At 50.8% G+C, this 16,594-nt stretch overlaps 1 protein-coding gene across 8 annotated transcripts in view; it reads left to right on the forward strand.

Annotated features, from left to right (window-relative positions):
- FBXO31 (F-box protein 31) overlaps positions 1-16,594 on the forward strand; it is a 45,430-nt gene that overhangs the window by 20,144 nt on the left and 8,692 nt on the right. For 7 of the 8 annotated variants that reach the window (XM_033406317.2, XM_033406319.2, XM_004280143.4 and 4 more), the window contains 3 exons: positions 6,079-6,155; positions 8,731-8,898; positions 9,513-9,587. In XM_033406317.2, coding sequence (XP_033262208.1) covers positions 6,079-6,155; positions 8,731-8,898; positions 9,513-9,587 — 320 coding nt within the window. Of the gene's footprint in view, positions 1-1,132; positions 1,269-6,078; positions 6,156-8,730; positions 8,899-9,512; positions 9,588-16,594 lie in introns of those variants that run through there. The other variant, XM_033406324.2, reaches the window with a different exon arrangement.

Genomic DNA, 16,594 nt, shown 5'->3' on the forward strand with positions numbered 1-16,594 from the left:
TTGTGGATCTCCTCCTAACCCCCATCAGACTCCAGCCACCTAGCTGCCATGTGCTTGGCTGGCCCCATTTTACTCGGGGTTATCCTGGGGTCCGGACAGCGCTGCCTGGGTGTGGGCAGCATGCTTTGGGGGCGTGTCTGGGCTAACAAACCCACCTTGTGTGTCACCCAGGCCCTGGGGGGATGGGTGTGGGAGCGATCACCACAAGTGTGGGGCTGGGCCGGCTGGCTATGAGGACACAAGTTCCGTTCTTTTCCCTGCCATCTCAGCAGTAGGCTCTCTAGAACATTTTGTCATGGACTGGGCTGCTCTCCCTGCTTAGCAGTCAGTGAGCCCTGGTGCCTTCTCCAGCCCCACAGGAGAGACGGTGACGTAGCGGGTATTGATGAGAACAGCGGATCAATGACACTGGCTGTGCTGACGGGAACTGGGTGCCGCGGGATTTTCGATACAAGCAGACAAGCACTTAGAGGTCCATTATGTCACACCGCTGTCACAGACTTCTTCTGGAACAGCAGCCCATCTGGAACTTAATACCATGGGACTAGTGTGGAATTCTGACCCACCTCTGGGGGTGGCCAGGACCTAGGAAGCACCTAGAGTTTTTTTGGGGGGTGTTCTTTTTGTCCCCAAGCGGTGGGCAGAAGCTTCCTGCAGCTGATGAGGACGAGTTCTGCGTCCAGACTTCCTACCATGCTTCTCGGAGACCACGTCCGACGAGAGCCACATGCCGTGATGCCCCCCAGCTGCTTGTAGCTGTATTGCAGACTTGTTTTAATTGGGGACTACTGTCCCATTGAGGTGTGAGTGTAGTTATAAAAATACAGTAGAAAACTTGAAAGATCTAGAAAACATAATGAAAATAACCAGTTGTCAGCATTGGTTGCCTTTCTCTGTGGACTGGTCTGTTACCTGGATGGTCTCCTAAAACATCAGTGAAAAACTTACGTGCGTGAACAAAAAACCAGTTTCAACTGAATTTGAAACCTCTGTACGCCCAGGTGTTCTGTGTTCCAGCGTCCTAGCGTGTCCTAACCGAGGGCAGCTCGGAATTCATCCTCTGACGCTCACCAAAGCTCCAGAGACGTGTGCTGTGATGACTGGCTTGTAAGGAACAAGGCCCTGGGGCTGTTCCTCATCCACTTGTGCTCTTCCTAGAGCCGTGGGCCTCGTGTCCCCTCGTCCTCTGAAGTCCTCTGGGCCACGTTCCCTTGGACCCAAGAGATGATATCTCCCCACAGCCTTGTGGCCCAGATCAGCTGCTCTTGGTGTGTGTATGTAGCTTCCTGATGGTCTTGATAATCCATGTCTGTAAGGCGTCGGGAGTGTCCTAGGGGGTATATTGCCTTTACGATGGGTCTAACACGTGTGTGTATGTGCTAATCGATGGTGACTGTCCGAGTGCACTTTGAACTTAAAAATAACGTCGTGTACCTGTAGGGCTCTGGGTTTTGAGGTTCACACCCAGCATCTTAGCAGTGCTTCAGATTGCTCGAGTAGATATGAGGGATTTGGTGGAAACCGCCCCCCTCCACTGGTGAGGAGACAGACAGACCACTTTTAATCCTCAGGTGCAGATAACACAGGGTAGAGTCTTTGGAGGGGAAGGACCAGTCTGCCAACTGGAGCTAAGAGCACATTGCAGGATGGTTACTGAGGAAGGAAGGAGACCATTGGTAAGAATAAAACAGAAGGGGGCTCCTGGAAAGGGCAGTGGGGCACCAACGGTATGTACGTCTGAGAGAGGAGAGACCCTCTGCTACTTACGTGTCTATGGAATGTTTCTCCTGATTTTGTTCTGTGTATTGATTTTGTATCCTGCAATGTTACTGAATTCATTTATTAGCTCTAATAGCTTTTTGGTGGTGTCCTTAGGATTTTCTCTATATAGTATCATGTCATCTGCAAATAGTGACTGTCTTACTTCTTTTTCAATTTGAGTACCTTTTATTTCTTTTTCTTGCCTAATTGCTCTGGCTAGGACTTCCAATCCTACATTGAATGAAAGTGGGGAGAGTGGGCATCCTTGTCTTTCAAAAGATTTCAGCTTTTCATTTTGAGTGTGATACTGGCTGTGGGTTTGTCATACATGGCCTTTACCGTGTTGAGGTACATTCTCTCCATACCCGTTTATCATAAATGGATGTTGAATTTTGTCAGAAGCCTTTTCTGCATGGATTGAGATGGTCATGTGATTTTTTAGCCTTCATTTTGTAAATGTGGTGTAGTACACTGATTGATTAGTGGATGTTGCACATCCTTGCATCCCTGGGATAAATCCCACTTGGTCATGGTTTATGATCCATTTTGGTTTGCCGATATTTTGTTGAGGGTTTTTGCATCTATGTTCATCAGGAATATTGGCCTGTAATTTTGTTTTATCGTGCTGTCTGTGTCTGGTTTTAGTATCAGGGTAATGCCGGCCTCATAGAATGAGTTTGGAAGTGTTCCCTCCTCTGATTTTATTCTAATTACCAGAAGCTTCTAGCAAGTGGTGGGAGATACCATTAGTTGCATGTATGATTTGGCTTTGGGCAAGAAACCTCAGTTCTGCAGCGACAGATGTGGTGATTCAAGAATGATGTTATGGCCTTGCTGGGTGGTGGGCCGCTGTCCCGAGTGTGGTGGGCAATGACAGCTGCTGGTAGGACAGCGGGGAAGCGACTGCTCAGTATCAGAGCATGCTGTGCAAGGAGAGCTGGATCTTTCAGGTTGGGTGTTGTCCAGTGTATCGGAGTTTCCCACTTGGCCTGTTAAGTGACCCTTCCTGTTGGCAGATGAGAACCCTGCCTAGGACTCTTTTCCTGTTAGCTCCTGAGCTGAGCCACCCCTTAGCCATCTTGGACTGTTGTTCCTATTTTGGGGAATAGGAGGGTTGTGTTAGAGCCAGGGATGGTTTTCTGAACACAACTATGCTGACCTCGGGGATCAATGGTTGGAAGAGTCTCTGAGCTGGTGTTCGTTCTGGAAGGCCCAAGTCCTGCTTCGTGGGGCTCAGAGCAGGAGTGTTGTCGTTATTCTGACTGAGTTTAAGTGTGGTTCTCTGGTGTTTGGGTCCCCTTGCCCACGAATGCCTGTCTTCTGTGGTCTCCTAAGAGCTGGGCCCTTTCAGCACACCTGTCTCTGACAGGAAAGCACCCGAAGGGTCTGACCCAGTCCACTTGCTGTCCTAGGTCCCAAGCCCGCCGTCTGCACCTGAGCCGGTGTCATTGGGACTTAATCCCGTTTACTCTCCTGCATGGTCAGTGGTTGTTTGGAAACAGCGTCGGGAGGACTTGTTGAGCTGGAATCTTCTTCCAGGCGAGGAGCCCTGGGGTGTGGTCAGCGCCTGGGCCAGGAGGTGCTGTGGATTCTGTCTTAAGCCCGCAGGCCCCTTGTGTGCCCTAGGCAGGGTCCGGGTGCGGGTCAGAGGAGAGCACAGGGGCCGGTGCCTGAGCTCATCGTGCTCCGTACCTCCTGTGGTGGTGACGCCTTAGAGCTGCCCTGCCCGGCAGGCCCCGGGCACACAAGGTCGCTGTGGGGACAGGCTGCCCTCCCACTCCTGACACCTAGAGTTTCATGTGACTCAAGTGGACTCCTTCTGTCTGAGTGCTGCCTGGACTTGCTGAGTCTTTCAGGTCACTTCTGCCAGACTAACTGAGACTTCTTAAAGAACACGTTATAGAACACAGGTGTCACGTGGCCTGAGGAAACCCTGTGCCTCACGGTCCACATGACGACGTTGGTCTCTGACCTCCCCTCGGATTGTCCTGGGTGGGCCCAGGCTGGGCGAGCCAGCGTCGGGTCAGCGGGGGCGAGGGGCACACCTGAGTCTTCTAATGGGCACAGAGCTTAAAATCCAGAGACAGTTGCTGCTCTAAGCGCACATGGGAGGCTGAACTTCTATTTCAAAGAGATGTTGCTTTTAAAGCAAAACAAGGAACTCCCCTTCGGGAATTGCTGAGTCTGGGGCACATTCTTTGAACAGTCTTTCCAGGGGCTTCGAGATCAGATTGATTGATCTCGGAAAGAGCCAGACGTTGTCAGCAGTCAAGTTGGGAGATGAGGGGAGGGGAGACAAGAGAAGACCATGCTGTATGGGCCCATTTAATTTTTTATCCACTATTTTATCGTGAAATTTTAAAAACACACAGAAAAGTAGAAAGAATTGTGCAGTGAACACCCATTTACCCGATTCCATAGCACCCTGCTCCACTTCACTCCCACACACCCGCCCCTCCGTCCATCCTGTTTTGCGATGCATTTCAAGGTAACTGGCAGCCATCAGTCAATTTCACCCCTAAACACCTGAGTGTGTGTTGCACTGTCTGAGTTCAGTATTTGTTTATGGCTCCTGACCCTGCTTATTATTGCTTGTTTAACAAACACAAAACCCATCAGGGTATGGCCATAAAATAACCACTGACTTTAATGTGTGTCTTGTAAACCGACTCAGAGGATTGCACGCGGCATGAGTGGCAGGCGCCGTGCAGACCACCGAGGCTCATTTAGAGAAGTGTGTCTTTAGGCTGAAACCTAGGGAACGGTTGGTATTTTCCCACCAGCCGTCGGCATGCCCTGCAGGCTTGGGATGGTTCTGGCCTCATGTTCCTCTTCTCTGTTCCCCAGACCAAGTGGTGGCTGGAGAACTGCTGTCTGGGCTCAGGTCCCTCTGGGCTCTGCTGCTTGCTCTTCCTTCCTGAAGTCGGTTGTGATGATGCAGCTCCAGCACTTGGAGACCGTCCATGGCTCCCACTGAGTATTAGCCAGGGCTTTCAGACACACAACCAATTTCTTCATGTATAAAGAGATTATTATAAGGAATTAGATCGCACAGCTATGGAGGCTGACAAGTCCCAGGATCTCCAGTCAGCAGGCTGGAGACCCACAGGAGCTGGTGGTGTAGTTCCAGTCCGAAATCCGGCAGCCTCCAGACCCAGGAAGAGCCCATGTTTCAGTTCGAATCCAGAGGCGGGAAAAGACCAATGTCCCAGCTCAACGCAGTCGGGCAGGAGAAAATTCCCCTGTGTTTGTGGGAGGGTTAGCCTTTTTGTCCTCTTCAGGAAGAGCCCATGATTTAGTTAGAGTTCGAAGTTAGAAAAGGCTGATATCCCAGCCTGCAGCCAGGCAGCAGGAGTGTCTCCTTACTGGTGGGAGCACCAGCCTTCTTCTGCTCGGGCCTTCAACTGATTGGACAAGGCCCACCACACTAGGGGGGGCAATCTGCTTTCTCTGTCCACAGATTTAAATGTTAATCTCATCCGGGAACACAGACATACCAGAATAATGTTTGACTATGAATGTCTGGCCCCCCCATGGCCAAGTCCAGTTGACATATAAACTTTACCACCACACACTGGCTGCAGAGAGACCCCAGACCCTGAAGCTGGCAGGCAGGGCCCTGCATGAGCTGGTTGTCTTCTTTGTGCAGTTTGCTCATTCTTTCACTTGTTCACTGTTCACTCAACAAATACACATGCAGAGGAAATGGAAGCGAAGGACTCTTCCCAGGGCATTTACTGTGCTGGCCATGGCCGTGCAGTGGGGTCTCAGGTCGGCGTCAGGTGCCCTTTTCTCCCGTTGCCCTCAGTGAATATACATGCGCTGCTTTTGAAATAAGGGGGAATGTGTGTGTGTGTGTGTGTGTGTGTGTGTGTGTGTGTGTGTGTGTGTGTTTAAAAGAAAGACAGATGATCCAATTAAATCTTACTCTACAGCCCCATGATGTTTTGGACTCTGCCCCTGGTAAAGAGTCCCACATCTCCTCCGTTGTGTAGACTGATGGGAGGGGAGGTTCATTGCTTCACAAGGGCGCCCACTGCACGTCCTTCGAGGCAGCAGTTCCTTGTCATTGGAGCTGATACGCAGAGGCTGGGTTTCAAAATGACCCAGTTGTCTGTTACATTTTTACCCTTAGCATGATTTAGACACTTGTAATATTTGCTTGAATCCACATTTGTTTGCAAGGCTCTGTTACGAGCCTCCGTGAGGGATTTCTTCACACGTCCCTCCTCTTCCTCACGCCCTTTCCTCCGATTATTGACTGTAAAGTGAAGATCAGCTGGCTCTGATGAAGTCCTGTCCTCTCTCTCCCTGTAGTGCTTCACCGATACAGACACATTTTGGGACTGTGGCAGCCAGATATCGGGCCGTATGGAGGACTGCTGAACGTGGTGGTAAGTCCCAGAGTGTCGGGCCTGGGTTCTTGCGGACGGGACTGCGTCCTCCCTCCAAGGGGCAGGCCAGTTGTTCACAAAGACTCATTGGGCCAGGTTTTATTTTCCTAGCGAGCAGAGATTCATTTTAAGTAGCTCTTGGCTTCTGCCACACCCACGAACTTCGTGGTGACGGGATGCCTTCCCCGGTCCCTGCCTCTTGGACACTCAGGGCCATCGGCCTTCACACCCCCGGGGCACTCCAGTGTTGGCTTGTGCACTGGTTCGTTGCCCTAAATCGGGTCTGCAGGCTAAAAGAAAAGGAGGCCATGTGGGGCCCTCGGAGGCTGGCCCTAGACAGAAAGCCCACGCCAGGCCCGCCCCACCCGGGGACCAAGTGGCATAGGCTTGGTGTCATGGCAGGTGTCTGTCCCTTCTCTTCAGGCTTGCGCCCTGAGGTCTACAAGCAGCATTTTAACTTTACTTTATTCAGCCTTTATAGCTGGTCTCAGCAGGAGGGGCTGTTTGATACAAGCTCCTTGGTCGTAGCCAGGAGAAGAGTCTTCTGGTTTTAATTTTTATATGCTTCTAGGTCACTTGCCTAGAAGCATATAATAGCTGCTCATTTTTGGGTCCATTTGAGAAACTCAGATCTGACTTTTCTTGGGCTTAACTGGTGTCGGTGTCTAGCAGGATGCAGCCCTTGCCGGTGCTCTTGCCAGGCACGAGTGGTGCCTCTGGGACAGAAGCCGGGACCTGAGTGGGGCCATTGTACTTGCTGAGCTCTGGGCAGGGGCCTGGCCTCGATGTTGCCGCAGCTGATGGTGCAGGGAAAACACAGCCAGGTGCCCTTTGGCCGGCGCCGCACACGCGCTTGGCAGGCCAGAAGCCAAGTCCAGGGGACTGGCCGCAGCTCGTGTCACGGCTCACGGGTCTGCCTCGCTGTGGCCTTTGGGGCCCCCAGGGAGCCTCATTGTGGCCTCCCCCGAGCCTGGTTCACGTAGGCCACGGGGTGACTGGTTACTTCGTCACTCTGTATTTTGCTCACCAGGTGGGGTTTGGGCAGGGATAAATATTGCTTCATATTTTTTATAATTTGGTGGAAACATCTGTTAAGAAACTTGCTTTATATTTGTTCTGTTTAATATCACTGGGGAAGCCTTGCTTTTAGAACATTCTCACAGGGGCCAAGACAGACAGCTCCCAGCGTGGGCAGGTTCTTTCCTTTCTTTTAGTCGGGGAGGGTGATAATTGTTTGTCTTACTGGCAGTGAGTAATAGAGTTAAAAAAAAAAAAAAAAGGCTTCTGAAAGCAGGGATAATTAGGGGAAAATGGAGCCTATGACAGAACACCGCCAATTGGCTCTTGTCTCAGATGGTTAGCGATTAAGTTCTCTCCTCTGTCGCTAGAGCCGGAAGCTGTGGACCCAGGCTCCGCCAGGAAGGCAGGAGCGACTGCTGGGCCATCCCCAGTGGGCTACAGAGGCCACCCCCTCCCCTCCACTGAGAACGTGCCTGGAGACTGCCCCCTCCTTTGACCTGATCACCACTTTTATCATTTGCCATTTTGAACACATACAAGGGTAGTGGGAATGGCTGGGTGAACGCCCACAGACGCCCACCTCCTGGACTCAGAGGTTGGCCGTAGTGCGCCAGGTTCACGGTGTCTGTCTCTGCCCCTTTGCCTTTTCTTTTCCGTACTTTAAAGCAGATCCCAGGCCCGTGTCAGTTCATGTCTGTACTTCAGTGTGGATCTCTAACCATGTGGGTGTTTCGCACGTTCCCACACATGTGAGGTCCTGACCACGCCTCACAGCAGTGGCAGTAGTTCCTGGATTACCTGAGGCCCAGTCCACGCTCGAGGCTCCCTGACGGTCTCAGAACGGCCTTCGACAGCTGGCTTGTTCACGAGGATCTAAGCAGGCCCTCGCGCTGCCTGCTTTGTTTTGCCTCCTGAGTCTCTTCTGTGGAAAGCAGCACTCCCGTTTTCCTCTGGTCAGTTGCCCTACTGGGTGTCGCACTTTCTGGATCATTCCTGCTTCTTTCTTATGTCTTTTAGCTTGTGCTCCCGGCACCTACCCACCCCCACTTCATAGCTGGAAGTTCTCTCTAAAAGGTTTGCTCGGATTTGGGGCTAACCACTATATTTTCTATTAAAACATTTAGTTACTTTTTCAGCTTTATTTAGGTATAATTGACAAAACTGTAAGATATATAAAACGTACATTGTGGTGATCTGATTTGATGTACAAGTACACCGTGGAAGGATTCTCCCGTCTAGTTAATTAACGTACCCATCTCCTCACATTTTTATTTTTTTTTTGAGGGGTGGGGAGAGCACTGAGTTCTATTTCTTAGTGGATTTCAGTGATATAGCAGCGTTATCAACTTTAGTCACCATGTTTCATGTTGCATAAACCACTTTTCGATTAACACACACTGGTGGGCGGGGCCGTGCTCGTCCTGCTGCGCTAGATGGGGCCCCAGGGTCCCCGCGGGACCGGAGTGTGAAGACAGGAATGGTCCTCGTGGTGATCTGGGGGGTGCGAATGCTGAGCCTCCGCCTCCCCCTCAGCTGTGTGTGGACCTCTGCACAGGTGGATGGCTTGTTCATCATTGGCTGGATGTACCTGCCTCCCCACGACCCTCATGTGGACGACCCGATGCGGTTCAAGCCCTTGTTCCGAATCCACCTGATGGAGAGGAAGTCGGCCACGGTGGAGTGCATGTACGGCCACAGGGGGCCCCACAATGGCCACGTCCAGGTGAGCACGCAGGGCAGCGTGTGCAGGTAAGGGGCTGGGTCTCCTCGCTTCGTCCCGGGCCTGCTGCCAGCTGTTTGCCAGGGTCTTCCCAGCTGTGCACACGCCCATGCCGGCCAGCAGGACCGGGAAGCGGGCCCTGGCCTGGCCCTTCTGTGCGCTATGCCGCTGTCGCTCCTCAGAGATTCACTTGCCGGAGCCTCCCCTGATTCTGCCTCTGGTTAGAGCCAATTGTCCTTCCAAGCGAGATTCCTCACTGTTCCTTTTTCTCCTCTTCGCAAGGGCATCAACTTGGAACCAGACGTTCTGCTCTCGGATGTGGGCCTGGCAGGTGGCCAGCCCGAGAGCAAGCCTGTTCTCTATCTCAGTAGGAGAGCGCCAGCCCCTCTGTGCTGCTCTCGGACCCCCTGGGGGACAGCGACGCCTGGCCCCCTGGGAGGGAAGCGTGTGCTCAGGGGGGTTCCAGCCTTCCTTCTTAGAGCAGCCGCGATCTGGTGGCCTCTTGGGGTCCTGTAGATGAGTGGGATGCGTGGGTGCGGGAGGGACTGGTGCACGCCTGCTCTGGTGGGGGTTAGGGGCTGACTCGTTACCCTTTCTCCTTGTTGTGGACACTCAAGATCGTGAAGAAGGACGAGTTCTCCACCAAGTGCAACCAGACGGACCACCACAGGATGTCTGGTGGGAGGCAGGAGGTGAGGCCGGACCCTCCTGTCCTGCGGGGCAGCTGAGAGGGTGGGTGGTTTGAAGGGAGGGCTGCCTCCTGGGCTCATGCTGGCGCTGTGGGCGTGTGTGCTGGGCCCAGGTTCTGAGTCCCCACCACCCCCAGGATGAACGGGCCGAGTAGAAATAGTTCTCTACCTGGTTCTCCGTCGCCCCTTTGACAACAGGCCCGTGGGCGGTGGGGTCTCTTCCTGGATGTGAATTGCAGGGAGACCAGAGGCCTTTATTGGCGTGAACCCCGTGGTGGAGGTTCCCAGGTCACAGCCATGTGGTGGGTGAGCCTGCGTGAGTGTCTTCGGGTTTCCTTTCTGCACGAGTAATCTCACGTCGCCTTTGAGTTTTAGTTACACCACCATCTCGAAACATTCTTAGGAGAACCTCAGACTTTTAAATGCAGGATGCTTGTTGCATTTATTTGTCGGGTGCATCTCTTAGCGTTTCTGAGTCTGCTGGGTCCCTGGTAGCCAGGGGTCTGCGGGGAGACAGCGCAGATGGAGAGTACACACGTGCTGCTTGGAATCTGTTGAGGGTAAACGAGGCCCTTGTTTTCCCGAACGCATGGTATGTGAAGGTGACGGTAATGACGTGCTTCCTTCCCTAATAACACTGTCATTCAGTCTCACATACAACCACATACACATCAGTGGCTGTTCCAAGTCCACTTTTAAGTGAAACACGTCAACAGCATATTTTCCAAGAATAGAACCTCCTCAGCTGTTGAGACCTTAAAAGGGCCATGTAATGGATTTCTGGAAATACTCTGGGATCAGAGAAAGTTCCTGCGAGCCAACTGCCGTGTGCGGCCTCACCAATTTGGAGACGGAATGGTATTTTTTCTCATTATGAAGGTAATAACATGCTCCTTGTGGAAACTAGAAAAACACCTAGAAGTTAAGGTGAGAATAAAATGCTTTGTTGGAATCCTGACTTTGGTGGTTAATTTGCATTTCTCTTCTGTCTGAGGCTAGGATTAGTGTCCTGTGGGTCCTTTTCTGTGAAATCTGTGTTCATACCCTTTGCCTGGTTCTGTTTGGTGTTGTTATGTTTCTAATTGATTTGTAGGAGTTTTCATCCTGTGAGGAAGTGAACCCTTCAAGATACGAGATGCAAATATTTTTTCCTCCTTCATTCTTTTGTCTTTTGGTTTGAAATGAGGTATGTTTTCACTTGTAGAATTTAGTTTTTAATTTTTATATTTGCAGTTGTATCTGTCTTTTCCTTTTTTTTTGGCCACACTGTGTGGCTTGCGGGATCTTAGCTCCCCGACCAGGGATCAAACCTGGGCTCTGGGCAGTGAAAGCGCAAACTCCTAACCACTGGACCGCCAGGGAGTTCCCCTTCCTGAATAGCTTCTTAGTTTTTTTTTTTTTTTGCGGTATGTGGGCCTCTCACTGTTGTGGCCTCTCCCGTTGCGGAGCACAGGCTCCGGACACGCAGGCTCAGCAGCCATGGCTCACGGGCCCAGCCGCTCCGCGGCATGTGGGATCTTCCCGGACCGGGGCTCGAACCCGTGTCCCCTGCATCGGCAGGCGGACTCTCAACCACTGCGCCACCAGGGAAGCCCGTGAATAGCTTCTTAGTTTGATGTCATCTTAAAATCCTTTCCCCACTTTGAAATTATACTTACAGACGCGCTCGTGTTTTCATTTTCACGCGTTTGTTTCCCACATTTATCGCTGGTTCTGTGGGTTTATTCTGTAGAGTGAGCTTCAGCCCGCCTTGGCTGTAGTGCAGGTACCTCTCAGTCACCCCAGCACTGGTGCTGAGTGATGCAGGTTTTCTCTACGATTCAAAATGCCATCTTTGTCCTGTGCTGCCATTTGAATTTGATTTTCTTCAGGTAGATCGTGCACGTTTGTTGTAAAGCGTCTGGTCTTTCGTTGCTGCTGTAAATGGACTCTTGGCTCTCGTATCTTTCAGCTGGTGACTTTATATATAAAAGCTATTGCACGCCACCCGTCTTACTGCCTCTTCTCTTTCATTTATGAGCATCTTTGAGTTGATTACCTTGAGTTTTCCAGGATAATACTGATTATCTGCAAATAATGACATTTCCTTCTTCCTTGACCCCTTGTGGTGAGGACAGCACCCTTGTCTAGTGGTGGGTGTGGTTCACATGGTCCTGTCACGAGGCAGCAAGGTGGCCTTGGGGTCAAGATATACGTTATTATGCTAGGGATGGAGCTGTTTATTCGTGTTTTATTAAGAGGGCTTTGTTTTAATTGAGAAATGATGTTGAATTTACCAGTTTGTTTTAGCATCTGTGGAAACCATCAGGTGATTTTTTTCCCCCTTAATCTAGTAATGTGATGACCTATGTTAATAGATTTCTAACCACTTTGAAGTCGTGAAAAGAGAGCTTGTTTGATCGTGGGGCACAGTTCTCTCTGCTCCTGGATGCTCTTTGATCCTGTTTTATTTAGGACTTCTGCATTGATGAACGGGCTTGGTCTAACATTTTTTGTGCTGTCTTTGGCTTTAGGAGCAGTCTTTTGCTGGCTTCTAGAACTGGGGAGCCTTTCTTTTCTCTCTAGGCCTGGGAATCATTTAACAGTGGACTTGGAACTCCTGCCGGTCTGGGGTGGGGAGATGCCGCACGTCTGCAGGCAGTGCAGAGGCTGGGCTGCCTGAGGTGCCGAGGGATGCATCCTAGAGTCATGGGGGCAGGGGGGCTTGCTGTGTGAGGCACAGTCACTCTGTCCATCTCAGTTGCCCGGGGCCACTTTGCTGGCTCCTTGTGCCGTCTCCTGTCTCCCTCCCTCTTGCCCTCCAAGGGGGGAGCTGGGGGACTGGGGGACGGGTTCTCCCATGGATTCCTGTGTCAGCCTGAAACATCTTCACTCTGTAGCTGAGTCTTTCAGACCCAGAGCGTGGCTTCAGGCTCCAGGGAGAGAGGAGGAGCCGTGAGGTGGGCACTGCCGTGTGTCCTGACAGCTCTGAAGAAGAGGTGAAAGTCTCGGCCCCGGATTCCGGGCTGCTCTGTGCTCTGATGGTTGATAGTCACTTAAAATTCTGGGCCACAAGGGTGCTTCCCAAGGGAATGGAGGACTCCTGGGGGCCTAGGAGGGTAGGAAGGTGAACGGGCCTTGCTTATCACTGTCTCCAGGCAGAAGGCTGTCCTTGGTACCGTGGAGAGATGTGGAGGTGCCCGCCCCAGCCCCTGCAGGCCGTGCTGGCTGTGATCCCTTCGTCAACACCCAAGGCCAGCTCTGCATAAGCTGCATCCTGAGGCTGCCAACCGCCCCATTCCCCATCCCAGGCCCCAGTTCTGGCACTTCTGCCAGCTTTGTGCACCTTCCAAGGCCACGTCCTGCGGCGGGATCTGGCCCCTCAGGACTGGGGTGTCCTGCTTGCTCCTTACGTGCCCCTCCTGGGGGCCCTCCCTGTGCTGCTCAAACTGCAGCTTCATCTCCTGGGCCTTTGAGAGCAGCTCAGGCCTTCGCCCGCCCAGACCCCAGCAGTGCGTCTGCTCTCTGGCTCCCGCTGCAGACGCTGCCTGCTCTTCTTCCTGGCTCTTCCCTCCCTGCCCACGCCCGTCCAGGCCCTGCAGCCTGAGGCTTCTGGAAATCGGGGTGGGGGGGCGCTGTGAGGGGGAGCAGAGGTAGGGAAGGGCGTGTGGCCTGGCCCTACCTGCAGTTGCTCGGCCCTGCAGAAGGCTCTGGCGCTGGACTCCCCTCAGTTGCACACAAGTGGCTTTTATTTTGCTTTCCTTTGTCTTATGTACTTTCTCGCCACATTCCTAAAATGATACCTCGTCATCATCAGATCCGAAATCCTCAGAATCGGGAGGGAAAAGAGTGCTGACAAGGAGCGGCCTCCGTGCCCGTCCTCCATCATCCCTTCAAGTTTCCTTCAGCCTTCGTGATGTCATTGCAGTCTAACTATCTAATTTGGATAGTTTTTCTATTTTTTTTTAGCTTAACCGTTATTCCAGAAACATTTCCCAGTCTCATTAGAATTCTTTACGAACTTTTTTTTTTTTTTTTTTGGCCATGCTGCGCAGCCTGCAGGATCTTAGTTCCCTGACCAGGGATTGAACCCATGCCCCCTGCGTTGGAAGTGTGGAATCTTAACCACTGGACCACCAGGAAAGTCCCTACAAACTTTATTTTTAATGCAGCGTTCCATCTGTCATCTGCTGCGCTGTAATGACTGTAGGTGTGTGACCATCCTGCAGTTGGACTTGGGGTTTGTGGTCAGATATTCCCCTGTTACCCTCCTGACCATGTGACTCAGTGACTTAGCCTCTGGGAGCCTCAGCCCTTGTCTGTAAAATGGGGCCATGAGATTACCTGCGGTGCCGAGTGATTCTGGAGGGTTGAGTAAGACACTGAATGACTCAGTGCCAGAGCTGGTCGGAGCTGCCCAGGAGAGATGCCTGGCATTATTACTGTGACCCACTGCCTGAACTCTGCAAAAACGTTGTGGTTTTGGATTGTACAGAAATGGAATTGGGTAAAAGGCCCTGAAGATATTCCAGATTCTCTTTACGTGCTGTCAGTTTGCTGGTCCCCCTTTACAGCCCACCAGGGCACGTGAGCCCCCTGCCTCACCACGTTCCTGCCAGCCTTGGCATTGGCCCCGGCAGAGATGAGACCGGTTAGCACGTGGCCTTTGGTTAGGTTTAATTCTGCCACCTGCTAGCTGGGTGGCTCTGGAAAGGTCTGTTGACTTTTCCAAGCCCCAAACCTCTGTAGAACAGGGAAGATGTTAGCACCCAGCTCCTAGGCCGCTGTGCAGAGTGAAGCAGTGATGGGGCGGTGTTGGCCGTGGTGGACGAGCCCTGGGTCCATAGTGGACTTAGTCTTGTCTGATATGTTCTAGGCCCCAGTGTTTTTCCTTGTGGATACATATCTGGTAAGATAATTTCATAGTAAGCATATTTGTTCTGAGTAATTGGGTCTGCTTGGTATTCTTAATGACTGACCTTCTCATGCAAAGTAAATAAGATTATGATTGTTCACAGGCCAGCTTCATGGTATTTAGCTCAAGTCTGATTATGCACCATGGCAACACTGAAATCACTACATTCTTTTACTTCCATTTTTATCTGTTATTTCTCTATTTGATTTTTTTTTTAAGGGCCTACCCTTCATGAGTTAAGCCACTTAAGTGGAAGATTTTGATTTGGGTGAAGTCTAATTTGTCAAGTTTTTTCCTTAGTGGTTATTGTTTTCTGTCTTAAAAAACTTTGCTTACCCTCCGGTTGCAAAGAGAGTATCTCTCTCTCTCTCTCTCTCTCTTCTTTTTAGAAGTTTGGTAGCTTCACTTTACTTTTCGGTCTGTGACCCATCTTGAATGGTTCCTGTGTGTGGTGTGAGGTGGGGATCGGGGCTCCTTTGCTCCCTGTGGTTGTGCAGTTGTTCAAGCACCATTTGTGTAAAAGACTTTCTTTCCCTGGGAGGTGGCTTGGATGCTGTGATTGAAAGTCCACTCCTGAGACACACGTGAGTGTTTCCAGGCTCTCTCTCTCTCTTTTTTTTTTTGGCTGCACAGCTTGCGGCATCTCAGTTCCCCAACCAGGCCATGGCAGCAAAAGCCCGGAATCGTAACCACTTGGCCACCAGGGAGCTCCCTCCAGGCTCTGTCTTTAGTTCTGCCCTCTTGCTCAGGTACCATCTCAGTTACTGTCGTCTTGTAGTGGGTCACAGTGCACGCTAGTGTACATCCTCCAACCTTGTTCTTTTGCAAGATTGCTCTGGATGTTCCAAACGAATTCCAGAATCAGCTTGTCAGTTTCTACAGAAAGCATGGTGGGATTACGATTGGCCTGATGTTGAGTCTGTAGATCAGTCTGGAGACAGTTGCTGACCCAATACCAAGTCTCCCGGTTCGCAGGTGCCTCTGCTCTGTAGGCCTCTTCCCCCGCCTTTCAGCAGCATCTAGTGGTTTTCGGAGTAAAGGTATCACACGTTTTGTAATGTTTATTCCTAAGTCCTATGTCTTTTGAGGCTGTTGTAAGTAGGATTTTTAAGTTTTTTTTTTACTTTCCAGTTTTGTGCTGCTAGTATACAAAAATTCAGTTAATTTTATACATTGACCTTGTAGTTCTAATAGTTGTTTATTTCAGTCACTAGTAATTTCTCTTCTTTGCCAGGGTTTGGGCAGTAACATATTAAAGCAATTGACAGATTGTAGCTTTTTTTTTTCTTTTTGTAAATTGCTTTTGCTTCTGTTTGTAGAGCTAATTCTAGATATTCATTAGAAACACTCTGTTGAGTTAGGATCCCAGAGCTGTGGATTAGTTATGTTAGGTGTACAGAATGAAACTGTTAAGCACTAAATATCCTTCATTGTTCGATTCCGTAATGAATTATTGGGCTTTGCGGATGAGGTATTCATAAAAGTTTTCTTTTTACAAATATACTTACTGAACATAACCGTGAAGGCACATTTTATTTTACTTCATTAAAAAATTTTTATTGAAGTATAGTTGATTTACAATGTGGTGTTATTTCCTGCTGTACAAAGTGAATCAGTTATACATATGCATATATCCACACTTTTTAAAATTCTTTTCCCATATAGATTATTACAGAGTATTGAGTAGAGTTCCCTGTGCTGTACAAGTAGGTCCTTATTACTTATCTATTTTATATATAGTAGTGTGTATATGTCAATCCCAGTGAAGGCACTTTTTTTTTTTTTTTTTTTTTGGGGTACGTGGGCCTCTCACTGTTGTGGCCTCTCCCGTTGCGGAGCACAGGCTCCGGACGCGCAGGCTCAGTGGCCATGGCTCACCGGCCCAGCCGCATGTGGGATCCTTCCGGACTGGGGCACAAACCCGTGTCCCCTGCATCGGCAGGCGGACTCTCAACCACTGCGCCACTAGGGAAGCCCTGAAGGCACATTTTAAAAAGGAAAATCCACCCACACTCTCTGCCCCGCCTGTCCCTGTCCTGTTCCTCATTGGTGGCTGCAGAAGGCAATTCTGCTGACTTGGCCGGCACGGGGGTCTGCTGTGCCCACTCCCCCAGAA

Source organism: Orcinus orca, chromosome 20 (assembly GCF_937001465.1).
Source record: "Orcinus orca chromosome 20, mOrcOrc1.1, whole genome shotgun sequence".
NCBI lineage: Eukaryota > Metazoa > Chordata > Mammalia > Artiodactyla > Delphinidae > Orcinus > Orcinus orca.